General features: G+C 41.9%; 1 protein-coding gene across 1 annotated transcript; it reads right to left on the reverse strand.

Moving 5' to 3' along the window:
• Positions 1-2,914: 2,914 nt before the first annotated feature.
• viml (vimentin like) lies at positions 2,915-8,862 on the reverse strand. The gene is made up of 9 exons (XM_027021186.2): positions 8,335-8,862; positions 7,957-8,017; positions 6,537-6,632; positions 6,019-6,174; positions 5,094-5,219; positions 4,412-4,632; positions 4,008-4,051; positions 3,658-3,734; positions 2,915-3,400 (listed from the first exon to the last, which is right to left on the reverse strand). The coding sequence occupies exons 1-9, from the start codon at positions 8,832-8,834 to the stop codon at positions 3,359-3,361; spliced, it is 1,323 nt and encodes a 440-aa protein (XP_026876987.2). The 5' UTR covers positions 8,835-8,862; the 3' UTR covers positions 2,915-3,358.
• Between the last annotated feature and the right edge of the window lie 5,937 nt (positions 8,863-14,799).

The following is a 14,799-nucleotide window of genomic DNA, read 5'->3' on the forward strand; positions in this document are numbered from 1 at the left end:
AGACTATATATATATATATGTGTGTGTGTGTGTGTGTGTGTGTGTATGTATGTATATATATATATATATATATATATATATATATATATATATATATATATATATATATGCTGTATTTTCTTGTATTTTGCAGTATTATGCATTATGTAGTATTTTGTATAAGATTTACACAATTATTTTAAGATGCAAAGATAATTAAAGTGTTTTCAAGCAAACCCTGTGAGAAAAATATTCTCATTAAAAATATGTCTTCCCTGTTCATAACATGCAGAATTAGTTTTGTGTTGTTTTGAAAATACATGTTCAAACGACCTACAGATAGCCTTCTGCCACAAATTATTCTACCAATAAATATGATTTTTTTTAATAATATCCTAATTAATACGAATACCTTCTGTGTGCCTGCTAAAATCGTTCTTAGCTGCAAAACTCCCCTGCATTTCAAAATACATTTTGAGATTTTAAGAAAAAAATCTTTTTTTAAAATTCGTGTCATTCGGGAAGTGGACTCACGTGTAGATTACTGGTGTAGTCACTAGAATATAAATCTGTTTAAAGTTAACTTCATTTTGTGCATGAACGCTTCTTTGATACACGAACAAGCATAACCGTAATTTGGGCCGTAATTAACATCAATAGACGCGGTCATTCTAACATCAAAGTGGGTTTTTTTTCGAACTTTAGAAACGCTCACTGCGCATATGCAATACTGGCCTTCAAAGGAGCGCGGTCCGTTTCCTATTGTACCGGGATGAGCTTCTGTGAAGCGTTTTTCTAACGTATTTTTTTCAGGAGTGCCTCTACTCTCTTTTATGCAGATAGACGGTTGGTATCACACAAAGTGTTTTTAGTAGCCTAAAGAGCTGAATAAGTGACGCGTGCAGTCTGGTTTATGGCGGGGTCACAGAGAAATGGGCTCTTTTCACTGTTTTGGGAAGTGTTATAGGGAGGATTATAGACTAGATCTGCAATCTCTGTTTATCAAATATCTGCGGATACCTGCTAAATATCTAATACACGTTATGTTTCGAAATTTCCAACAGTTTGCTAGAGCGCTCTATACATTAAGGAGTAAACAAAACTTGGTTCAGCCTACTTGTTTTTCTTTTTCGTTTCCTTTTTTTAATTATTTACTTGTCGTTCCTTTTTGTTTCATAAATATCCTCCATATGTGCTGCCAGAGTCTGTTTATATTGAACACATAGCAGGTGACACAGCGTCTCATTGAAAAACAGCTAACGCTACTTCACACACTTTGAGAATCAAATTATAGTTGTTACCAAAATTACGTACAGCTATTTACTATTTTTGCGACTTATAATGGTTACAAACTTTGATGAATGGTATATGTTCTGATTGTTCGATCAGTTTTAGATCCGAGCTTTGCAGAAAAGGTGCTCTAACTCACCGAGCCCCGCGATACCGTCGTGCTGTGTCGCCGCCCTGAAAGTTTCTGCTGGGGTTGCTCCGTCCGCCTTCAGCACCGCGGACAGCGACTGCTTGGTGCCCGGCTTCCCCCGCTGACTAGAAAAAACGCTGCGGACGCTTTTGCGTCGGCCGTGGTTCGCCTCAGGTGCAGACTGGATCCTGTCCGATTCGTTCTGAGGTTCAGAGCCAACTTTAACTAAAGTGTTGCGTGTCCTTGTGAAGGCTGACGTTACGGAGCCCATCTCAGAGTAGCAGCTGACTTGAACCACCCGTGGTTGTAGAATCGTTATCGACGGTGTAATGTTACAGGACTAAAACGACTTTAAAAAAAAAAAACAACAATCGCAATCTTCATGATTTAAGTACAGAATATATTATTTACTTCCTCCTAATCTGAGCGTCTCTGTATTTTGTCCATATGATTAGGTTGTTACCCCAGACAAATAGAGTATTATCGCTGTGAGCCAATATTAAACTAAAACTTGCATTTGTTTTTTGCGACCCCATTATACTGTGCCGTGTTATCTTTTTCAGTTGATCAGTTTTTTCCGAACAGCGCAGGTGACATCCGCAGACTTCCGGAGCGAATTTTCCAACCGGTAGCCTGGCTGATGTCGTCACGCGAACAAAGTTAGTTTGGTAAGCACGAGCCCCATGGGTCGAGAGAGACGTAAACAAAACTTTCTTTGTCAGTTGTTATCGAAATCAAACGGAAACTACATTCGAAATATATGCATGAATACTAAGCAAATGCTTAATTCTGCACAACTCTGACAACCTATGGAAGTCTTTTTGCAATGATAACTGTGATATTTCTAATGATCTTCATGGTTCATCCGTTCCATCCTTTCCGTACATGTTCCAATGATTCTTTAATTAGGCAGCTTTAATAACAGCAAACATTTTAGCTAGTTGTCCTTCCATGGAAGCCAGTGGGAACGTAGCTCATGCCTGGGGAGGTCTATTGGTCCTTAAAGCTAGTAAACATAACTACATTACCTACAGATGTTACCCAACATGAACGTTCCTTAAGAGAAACAACCTGATGCTATGTTAAATTGAACATCCCTTCGTTTGCTATAGCAAAATCTCCAGTGATGAATAATCATTTAGGACTGGTTTCTCAGACGTGGGTTAAGCGTAAAACTAAGTTTCATTGCCCTTATTGGTAATACTTTAATCCACAGGTTTGGGCTTACAGTGTGGAGAACAGGCTTGTAGAGTATTTTTTTGTGCCCAGCTTGACTTGTCTGTAGGTGTTCATTAAATTCAACAGATGTTGCCATAAATAAGGTTTTTTTTATGCTTGTTCCTTCCTTGGTAATGTAAGTAACATTATTAACTTTTGAAGAGCTTAATACATTTACAGTACAGTAAGATACAGTTGGTCCATCGGTCGATGGTTTTCCTAAAAGCACAGTTAGGAATTTGTCGTGTCTTTACATTTTAATTAGTGGTATTTTTCCTAGAGATTTTTGTAGGTATCACAAAGCCAAAATAGTAACTTATATGTTTTTACCTCACTAGATTTCTAAGGAAAAATGAACAAACAGTCCAGTGTTAAATGTGGTAAGACAACATTCACATTTCTCTCTCTCGCTCTCTCTCTCTCTCTCTCTCTCTCTCTCTCTCTCTCTCGTTCATGAATGGTCACAGGGAAAGCATACATCAGTCCTTCACTCCTCAACATTCTTCACTAGTGCAAGTAGTCATTCCGTGGGTTCCCACAATGTGAAAGAAGCAGGTCTTCAGTTATGGTAGTTATGGTAATGATGAAGCAGGTGTCTAAGGAAGGACTCAGTCATCTCTCAGTGGAAAAGGCTCTGGAAGCTGGTAAATGATGTTTCTCGAGGGGTCGGAGTGGTTAGGGTGGTGGGTATCATGTGATCTGGCCTGACCGCGGTGTGAAGAACAGCACCGGAGACAATGATCACTCCAGATCTTTGTTGTTTTGGATAGAGTGATTAATTTCCTGAAACAAAAGCATATCATGACAAATATTTATGAAGATGGGAGAATGACCAAGAGAAAGACTGGGTAAAGGAAATAAGCTTTTACAGTTCTCCCCTTTGCAAATTTTAAGTGTACGGTATAATGTCATTCCATGGCACAAAGTTTGGTTATGTGTTAGTAACATCTTTTTTTCCGAAGCGTTTCATTGTGTGATGGGAGATCTCAGCAAAGTTGTTCTCTAGTTTAAACACTTGAACGTAGAGGACTGTGGTCCACCTGGCAATCTTTGGTCTTGATGAGCACCTCCTTGGTTTCTGTGTTTTTGACCATGGGTCTAGATTCCAGCGTGTTTTCTGTGATAAAGATTGATACCAAATGATAATAATTAAAAAAAAAAAAAAGAATTTGTCACATACAAGAAGAACATGTGTCATATACACATGCATGTACATGAATAAAAGGAACACATATGCTGTATTATGTACATACAAATGCAAGTATTTCATATGACTCTATATGCGGGAGCACATATACCATGTGCACATACATATGTGAATATGCAAAATGCACATACATGAACTAAAGCAGATTTGGGGCATTTTAGGATCAATGAATGGTGGACACACCTCTCAGGTTAAGGGCTGAGAAGTTTGTCAGTGGCGTCGAGTTTCTAAAAGCATAAGAGATTATAAATGCGTCATACCATCATTGTGCTCTAACATAGTGATCCATATTTAGCTTTCTAAAGTAGAAATGTTTCAGGAACATATTTATATTTATAAGTATATAGTTATATATTTCTATTCAATACAAGGTATAGAGCAAAAACTGATCTTCCATCGACCCCTTTACCGAGAACTTTGATAAATATTGACTGTTTTGCATGCATCTGGATGCACAGATGAGATGCTTATTAAGCTTTTTCCTGTTTCCTTTGTGACTCCTTTTAGCTTACAAGAGACTGTGTGATCTTACAAGAAACTGTGTGATCTTACAAGAGATTGTGTTTCAGGCCTGGTTGTTTGCCTACCGGCTCTCCTCCCCTTCCAACAGCTTCCTGTAGGTGGCGATTTCAATGTCCAGGGCCAACTTGATGTTCAGCAGGTCCTGGTGCTCGTGCAGATGGCGAGCCATCTCATCCTTCGTGTTGTGGATGTCTTCCTCCAGGCGGCTGATAGTGTCCTGGTAACCAGAAGACTCCATGGCAAAGTTCTCCTCCATCTCTCTCATCTGCTGCTCTAGGGACTCGTTCTAAACACACAAACACACAAACGCACACACAAACACACACATCACTGGTTCTCAAGCCTAGTTCCAGGATCCGCATGTACTGATAATAATGTTTTCTGTCTGCTCTAACACACTTGATTTGGCTCATCAGTTAATTATCAAGCCTGCTGAATCCATCTGAGTCATATCAATCTGAACAGGGAAAGTACAAAAATTGGGGTGCTGCATTTCTGGCCTAGGACTGAAATGGGTGACTATAGAATCCTTGTTTATGCAGCATGTTTCAAAAGGCACCAAAAACCAATATGAAGATTTTTTTAAATTCCCATTGCTGAATATTACATGTTCTGAAGTTCCTTAATCCAAATGAAGGCTTTGCATCTGTAAGCACTAACTTCAGGGGTACTGGAAAAGGAGTGAAAATTGTGTCTAATTTTGAAGGGATTTTGGCAAGTTTACCATGTAGCCTGCAATGCACTTACCGTCCCCTTGAGGGCGTCCACGTCGCAGGTAAGAGCCTGCACCTGCTGGCGGCAGTCCTCGGCCTCTTGCTTGGCCGCCTGCAACACTTCATTATTCTTGTTGGCAGCCTCGGTCAGATCGGCAATCTGAAAATCCATACCCATAACGGGCAGACGTAGGTCAGGGCATATACGAATGTACGGAGCGAAAGTGAGTATTAGGCAATCATGCTCGAACAGCTGAGATCCACTCACTGAATGTTGGAATCAGTGAGGTGAAGAGAAGAGGATGAGAGAAAAATATTCCTTCTCCTGAAAGTAGGAGTCAGTCAGGGACAGGCAGCAGGGAGAGAAGATGGGGGGGGGGTACCTGTGGTGTAATGGGATTGAACCACGCATGAATGAGAAGTAAGTACAGAGAGGCTGGAGGTCACAGGATATAGGGAGAGGCTCAAATGCCAAGTATTCAGACTCTTGTGTTCAGGCTCTTGTGTTCAGGCTCTTGTGTTCAGACTCTTGTGTTCAAACTCATATTCAGACTCCTGGATTCAGACTCTTGTGTTCAGACTCTTGTGTTCAGACTCCTTTGTTCAGACTCTTGTGTTCAGACTCATGTTCAGACTCTTGTCTGTCTGTGCAGATAATCATGCACATAAATCTTTTCTGGATAAGTGACTCAGGCCTCTCAGGTGACTCAGGCGTCACCGGTAGTGATGTATTAAATTAACTAATGTTTAAAATCAGCAGTTTCCTACCTGCACAGTCGCACTAATGAGAGACAGAGAGACTGAGAGAGACAGATAGAGAGAGAGATGGGGGCTGGCCAAAAGAAGTGCTGATTTGCAAGCAGAAATTTCCATCACGATGGCAAGATTAACGTGAGATGAAAATAAGAAGCATGCAGCGGTGGCTTAGCGATTGTAAATGCATGGCAGGTGGTCGGCACCTTGGACTTGTTCCATTCCTCTGACTCCTGGAGGTTCTTGGTGGCCAGATCTTCGTACCGCAGCCGAACGTCCCGCAGGGCAGCGGTCAGATCAGGCTTGGCCACATCCATGTCCATCTGCACCTGCTGGAACTGAGCCAGCAGTTCTGCCATCTCCTACAGACAGAGGGAGACAGGGATGGGAGGAAGAGAGGAGAAGGAGAGAGAGAGAGAGAGAGAGAGAGAGAGAGAGAGAGAGAGAGAGAACATTTGGAAGTGAGAGGGAGTGCCGACTGGGCCTAATGTACTGCATGGAGAACACCGCCCCCTGTGGAGTACATGGCCAGCGTGTCTCTCCAATTCCATGCTGGGACGCGGCACACGGAGGGAAGCGTGAGCAGGGAACTGAGTCGGCACGCGTTCGGATGCTGCGTCAACAGTGAAGGTGCAGTGCGGAGTCGAGACAGAGCTCTGCTGCAGGAGCTGGAACCGGAGGAGGTGCGGAGCAGGCTGGGGAGGAGCACAGCAGCTCCGCTCACCTCATCATGGAGCTTCTTTAGGAAGACGATCTCCTCCTGAAGGGACTGCACCTTCCTTTCGAGGTCCAAACGGGCCAGAGTGGCATTGTCCACATCCTATTTTAACATGCACATAAATACAGAATAATATTGTTATATGTTGGGATTTTCAATTGTGGGCAAAATAGAAAAAAGTGCTCTATGTCTTGCAATAATGCGCTAAGCCATACAGACCAGGTGTCTCCCTCTTCTCCCAGATGCTGCATGAAGCATCATATCTAATCACCAATCACAGCCAATGAGGGCTGAGCTGCTTTATGAAACATCACTGCTGTTTTTCTGCTCGCCACACACACAGACACACACACACACACACACACACACACAATGACACACACAAACACACACAAGCATCCCCACGCTTTGCAGTCACCTGACCACAACAGTTTGCTTTGTCAGGACTCAGGGGGAGTCAGCAGTGAAGCAGCTTTTCCTGGCTCTAATAACGGAGACAAAGTTGACCATTGAGCCAAGGCAAGCAGGGTCGTGGTGGGGCGCCCGGCTGGCAGCGGAGCTGCACTCTGATCACCACCACCACTCGGCAAGGGCCAAACCGGGCCTAATGCTAACCTCTCTAGCACAGTAATTAAATCAAACACTTCATAAAATTGCTTGTTTATATGTCACAACACCTACTTGCTTAGACTAGCAATGCATGGCCCAAATCTTGCGTAACTGTATATGTATTACTATATTTATGGAGATGAGTCATGAAAGTACATATTTCTGCAGCCTTTATTAAATATCTAACTATAGACCTGTTTTAATTTTTTTGTTTTCGTTGCTCATTTGCTGTCTGGCACCCTGCCACACATTTCCCCAATGTTCCATTTGCAGATGCAGAAGCTTCTCAAAGATCTTATCTTTTCATCCCACATTACACGAAGAGTGTCGTGTGTCATGTTCAGTCAACTGGTTGATGTATACAGTTTATTTTTAGAGAGAACAGGCCCTCTTTCTGGATCTGGTGTCCAGATGTCATTTGCCGAGTCATCTGGTATAGTGCTGTATCAGCAGCGCTGCCTTATTTCGACAGTCTCTCTTCGTCTTTTTCGTGTTCACCACTTATTTGTGACATTCGTGTTCACATTTAAGATGAAGTTTTACTACTTGCATATCGCATGTTTAGTTACACCCCAGTTTTACTCACAAACACTAATTCTAGTCATTGCGCAGAACTAGAGCTGTCTGCTGACCCATAACGCTGGTACTGTTTCAAGACCAGCCGAAGAACCGCCAAGAACCCAACCCCTGAAATCATCTGCTACCTATAGTCAGCATTCATTCCCATAAGTCCTAATAAGTTAATTTTTTTTTAAAGGTATGCAGTATGTATATCCTTGTTTGATTATCTCTTGAGAACCTCTTTACTGAAAACTACCTGTCGGAAGCTCTGCAGACTGTTCTCAACCACTTCTCTCTGGAGAACCTCTTCTTGCAGCCTGTAAAGGACAGGAGAAAAAAACCTTCAGTCTTTTTACATAGTAGCAAGTGATTAAGTGAGGGTCTGTCCAAGGGAATGTCAAACTGCAAACTTCATGATTGATAGGGAATGTTATTATGGAAGTAACTTTTGGAAAGCAGCATATGAATTCAATTAAGACTTTAGGATTGGATTTAAGGTCAGGGGCTAATACCCGAATCGCATCCTCTTCATCTTACGCCTAATCCTCGCCTTGGAGTGCACAAATAGCTTAATACCTCTGGACGTGATTTAAATTTAAATGAACTTCCAGTTTGCGTAATAAGACGCACATACTTCTCTTTGATTCTGTTATTATCCTCTATCAGATTGTCGCGGTTCACTTCCACTCGTGCCTTATCAGCGCTTAGTCGATTCAGATTTTTCCGCAGCTGACGCATCTCCTCCTGGTAGAGGTCTCCGATGCGGGACGTCCGGTTACCCCGCAGCTGTTCGAGCTCTGCGCTCAGGATCTCGTTCTGCTGCTCTAGGGAACTCACATTTTCCATGTAGCTGGCGAAACGGTCGTTCAGAGACTGCATCTGGGCCTTTTCGCCGCTATTCGTCTCTAACTCCGTGTTTATAGCGTCGGAAAGAGAGAAATTCCGGTCCTCGCAGGCCAGGCGCGGCATCGCCCTGGAGCTTTTGATCGTTGGACCCGAGGACACGCCAAAAAACACGTGGGAGCGCATCGGGCTGGAGAACCGACGGGGCGAATGGGCTGTAGACCTGATCACGTTCTTGTCATCGGCGAACCGCTTCCTGTAGGATGAAATGGTGGCTGAACGCCTCGACATGCTTGCCGTATGTCTAGGTTAAACTTTTGCGAGGAGGGATGCAGACTATGGTCCTTTCTCGGCGTAGACCGCCCCAGCGTGAAGAGCCTGGCCCATCGCGACCTCTATTTATAGCCTATTCCTTATGCAAATCCCCTAACTGTTAGAGGTTGGAGTGACGTTAAGTGCAAGACGTCAAAAGTGAATCGGTCCGAGAGGATTTTCAAGTTAATATGGCTTTTCTCCTTCGCTGCGGAAGGATAAAGACAATGACTTTCAGTTAACCGACTTTCAGTTAACTTTTGCTGCGTCCACATGGAGACAGAAAACATGAAGTTCAAGTGCATCTTTTTGCCTGTAACTGCATCACAAACAAGAATTTCAAGTAGAATTATAATAATGCCACTGAACTATGTTTTTGTTTAATAATATTAAAAACAATAATATCTAATATTAATCTATTTACTATTCAAAGATCATGGGAACATGTTGGAGGCTCGTGATTCTAAGTTTTGCCAGCAAATTACGCAAAAAAAGATATCAAATGGGTCATTGCCTGTTCCAAAAGATTAATAATTTATATGATTAGATGTCTATGTGATGAAGCCTATGGGGGTGAAACCACTTATAAAATCTATAAAGATCTATAAAAATGAACAATTAGCTATTATAACCTTACTTTATTTTATTAACTATTCATTTTATTAACTATTATAATTTATCTTCTTCTTCTTCCTAGCACTGTCCCACCAGTGCAGGGTCTGCTGTTTGGATCTTTGATCCTTTGGGTTGCGACAAAAGATGACCGAACGGCTTGTCGCCACAGCCTGACGTCGGGTCCGTGTTTGGCTCAGCACCATCTTGTACGTGGGCAGTCTCCAGCAGCACCGCTAGTAGGAACGGACGCCACCACCAAATATTATAATTTATGACAATCAAAAACATATATGAAGTAAAAACTCATGCCCACGAGGCGCATGGCAGGACACTTGCTAGCTTCCACTCCTCTTATCCTTTGAGCTCTTTCTAGAAGAACCCACTATGCAGTCTGGCATCGATGCAGAATTCTGACCTAGGAAATGTCATCCAATCAGTCATGTACACGGGAGGTGTCTGCACCTTTGTGGTCCTCTCCCTTCTCGAGGACCCGCTCTACCACTCTCCTGAAATCTGCTTCCTATAAGTTGCCATACTCTTAAAAAATAATGTAGGCATTAACCAAGGCCACTATTTTTGCTAGGGGGTAGAAAGGGTGTTACCCTTTCACTCTACTCTGTGACTATTCATCATCGTATGTGCACAGTCTGTTTTCTCCATACCAAACATGTACATAACATGAAGCTGCCAAGTATGAAAAATAGAAAATGTGTATTTTACATGAAGGAAAGCTTATAAAATAAAAAATAACCAATCATGCTCGATTTATCAGTGGGTTGGCAGTGGATTGTGGGTTGTGGTCCTGCAGATTTTGAAAGTGAAGTGATTGACAAAGCCCTTCAGGAATGCATGCAGCCCAATCAGTGTAAGTGGTGCATGCTGGGAAGGTGGTTGATCCACACAGGTGTGACATTTATTTTTGCCTTTTAGCCATCCTGTAGCTACCTTATATGAATCTACCAATCCTTCTGCTTCTCTAGCTGAACCTACCACCAGAACGGCACCACATATGTTCATTTGATCGTCATACGCAAGGTATGCTAGTGCTAATTGCAAAAAATATATATATATATATGCAAATGCTAATTACACCAAATCCCAGATGATATGCTGGACCAGGCCAAATGGTGACGTTACTAGTGAATGCTGCCAGTGCAGACCTTACTGCTGGGATGTGAGCTGGATCGATGCATTTAGCACCAACTGTTGAGAGGCTTTTAGGCATGGTGACTTCTGGGAATTTGCAGGGTCCATCTGGCTTTATTTTCAATAAAGAGAAATGTTGATTTGTGATATCCAATAATATGAATATGCATTTCCATGCGGTTATTCAAAGTGATACTTCACCCCATAGATGGCTAAAATGGCTTGCAGTGCAAGAAAATGGTAAAGACGTTAGCATAAATGTTTTGTAATTTGTAGCCTGTCCTTAGAAGCTTTAATCCATTATCGTCAATATTTACCGTTTTTGTGTGAAGGGCAGCTTGAAAGATACCGAAATGGCTCAGCTGGTACCTGACATTTCATTCGCCTGGGTTCAAAGTGAAAGATAATACGTTTTGTGCCAAATATTCCGAAGCACGCCGAAATGAAAGGCTGGTTCTGACTAGCAGGGACACAGGGACATGAGAGAAGCAGGGGTCCATAATGCCGACGGCTGGGAGCACTCTGCGAATTGTGTCAGGCAGCTGCCACTCTGCAGTCCTACACCTTATGCGGATGAGGCCTGACAGGCTAATTAACGCTGAAGACAAGCCCAGCAAATGCCTCTCCGGAAGGAAGGAATCAAGCGATTTGCAGTGTTGCCACGTGAGTCCCAACGAAAACTACAAAAAATGCGAAAGGCGTAACTTGCCTGAGAGAATATATCAGCAACTAGAGAGAGAGTAGGAATAGTTTAATCATAGGTAGCACTTAAACTGTGACAGCACTGTGTTTCTGGAAGATCTGCTCTCTTATGGCTTTAGTCAGTGATAATGCACTGTTCTCTGCACACCTTCTCTCTCATCTAGTTAAATTTGTCATCTGACAGAGGTCCATGAAAAAGAATCAATACTGTGACAAAGGGAAACAGTCCATGTCACCTGTATCACCTACAGACACGCACTGTCTCGTTATGATCAAATGACTTCAGAGAAGCAGGTCAACTCTGCTTTATTTGCCTGCTAGAAGGCAGACAGTTTTGGAATCGACCTGGTGCTTGCAGTCGCAGATCACCCTCTCTAACACTTTCGGCTCTGGCTGAGGTCCTACGGTTATGTTTGGCAAAAATCTGCTTGCTTTAGCATAGCTCTTTATTTGTGGTTCAACAGGATCTTTCTTACTGTGCATTTGAGAAGCACAGTGTTGAATAATAGTGTCCTGACTGTCTTTTTAAACCCTGTGTCTTTAACATCCACTTACACTGCTGATCGATACAAATCAGGTTGGAATGGTCACACTCTTCTCCAGTTCTATATGTGCTCGGTCTGTGAGAGAAGCCACTGACTAGAAGAACCAGTATGAAAACCTAGTTGTTCTTCCTTTTGTGTTTTCATGCATTATCAGTGCCTAATTCCGACAGCACCGTGTCATGCCCGTTTGAGATCCTGGAAAACACAACGGATGCTTTCTCTAAGTCTCATTCTCTGTCTCTTATTTCTGTGAGCAGTGATGATTACAGAAGGTGCTCGTGCAAAGATTGGATCTTGTACTCGTATGTAGCCAGTAATAGTGCACCATAATCCTTTAACAAATGTTGGTCATAATATTACACTGTAGTCCTACACTAGTATGGCAGTGGGTTCATTCATTAGTTAGTAGGGACTACTTAGGTAGATTTGCCACAGTGATTCTGTCTCCACTCTAAGACCAGACAGATTCCAAGTCAAATGTCTATCCTGCTCTCCTAATTTAATCACTCTTTGAGCAGCTGCAGGCTAGAACTGTCTCAGCAAAGCAGAAGGGCACAAGGGTGGAGGAGGGCCAGACCAGCATGGAGATGGAGCCCATTACTGTTATTCCCATTATCATCAGTCTGCGTTACCCAGACGTGCACAAAAGCTTTCATAAGCATTTTCAGAATGGACACCAAACCACCCTGATCTTGAACTCTTTCCAGTTTGACAAGTGAAAATGCAAGACAGTTTAATCCTAGATCTTAGCAGCCCCAAATATTGATTTGTCAAGAAGTCTGTGACCAGATGCAACAAGGAAGAGGGATGCCGAGGCAAGTCTCCTTAACTAAGAACTTGTTTATTAACAACACAAATAAAACCGAAACCAAGACACGAAGAACAAAACAAGACACAGTAAACCACAACAATTTAGCGAACAGCAAAACTTGAAAACACTAGCGAGTTACGTTACGCGTGTAATACACGAGGTCAAACACCGAAAAAGACTATTGACAACACAGAACCTCAACTGCATATGCTAACAATGGAAAACAAGGAACAGTTGTGATGAACGAGAGGGGTGTGACCACGAACACACACACATACACACAACGTCACACAAACATAGGGAGGAGGAGGGGGCCTTGCCGTGACAATGTCATTCATGTGCAATAAATGTCCAGTATATGATCTTAGGTTACCCCAAGGAAACCCAGTGTAAACCACATTAGAATAGATTATAATAATATGCAAACTATAAAATATGGTCTCTTTGGGTCACAATTAAATTCTTGAAAAAAAAAAAAAAAAAAAAAGGCTATTGCCCTAATGCATTAAATCCAGAGAGTAAAACTCTGTAATGTTTTTTATTGTGTTTATTCTTATTGCGGAAATAGTCCAGTCCAGACTTATACGTGAACTGGATTGTGAGATCAGATATTTGAGACCAATAAATAGAATTAAACTACTTAACTGTACATTATGTAATGCAGTTGATGAGCATGGAAATGATGAAACACACATTGATTTATTAGCAGTAGATAAACAAGATAGTAGCATGTCATAAACATCTGATCAACTTGGCTTTTGTCCAAAAGTACACATAGAAGGTAGGAATGGGAAATAATTATATAGTAGAACTAATGCTCAGTTAGTTTTCCTTTAAACTCATATCAATTTCAAAGCATTAACCTTCACGATTTAAAAGCTACTTTGTGAACAGAATAACAGAACACTCAGAATATTAGAAATAATATCCACAGAATACATTTAAGCCACTACTGGGAGACCACAGCCTATTCTGAGAATTTGTGTCTTCTCTTTTGACTCCATGCTGTTGACCTGCTGTTGTGTTTGACTCCAGGATGCTGACCCACTGAAAAGATCTTTTGTGGGGGGAGGGGGGTTTCGGCTACCATGTTTCTGAGGAGAATGCCAGGATATTGAGTTACCATGACAACTCAACCACAATGGGTCCTGAGGAGGGAACCCAGCACAGTACGCAGAGTACGCACAATATGCACAATACACACAGTACTTCCTCTCCAGTATGAAGTGTTGAATTTTCTTGGAATTTCCTTACATTGTAATTATTAGCAGAACGAGATTATAGAATTTTAACCTGCATTTCAATATATCTGATATGACATATGACATACTTTATTATCACCTCAGGGAAGCTTTTCTTGGACACAGATATATGCAATCACACATTCACATACATGCACCACACATACTAGTGTCATCACATGATGTTTACCAGCCTACCAGCCATGCGCAGTTCAAGAATTGTTGCAGTCCCACAATTGGCAAACAGTCCTGTAAATTTTGCAGACATGCAATTGTAGTAACTATAGTCTCACAGTTATTGTGATTATTGTTCTATAATTGTTATTATTGCACAGGGCCGTAATTATTGCACAGTCTCGTTCGTTTTGTTGTTTCAAAACCCGACAAATGTCCCACAGTCCTGCACAATCAGCACAGCCTCATAAACCAGTCTGCAGTTATTGCACATTCCCTCAGATACTGCACAACCTAAATGTTGTTACACCTCTCAATATAATTACTCAGTCTACGAGGTTTGCACAGTTCCCTAGACCTAGCTATTTAACATTGTACTGAAGCAGGCACAAACAAATGTTAAAATGATTGAATTTGCACTTTGGCACTCTGTATCTTCTGTGGCAGGGGAGCAGCTGGCACTGGGAGAGCAGGACATGGTATGTGACTGCCACTATTTTCTGTGCTCCTTTGCACAAAGTGCATTCACAGATGGCCCAGAGACACTTGCATTCTTTTAACTGAAGAGTAAGACTGCCATACAATGCCTGCATCCTGTAAGGAATTAAACTCTAAAACTGAGAAAAAGAGTAAAAGTAAAAGAGAAACATTACTTCCTCACTAATCCCACACACTCTAAGCCTTCTTAAAAAGCCTTCTTTGCTGTAATC

Source organism: Electrophorus electricus, chromosome 7 (genome assembly GCF_013358815.1).
Source record: "Electrophorus electricus isolate fEleEle1 chromosome 7, fEleEle1.pri, whole genome shotgun sequence".
NCBI classification, from domain to species: domain Eukaryota; kingdom Metazoa; phylum Chordata; class Actinopteri; order Gymnotiformes; family Gymnotidae; genus Electrophorus; species Electrophorus electricus.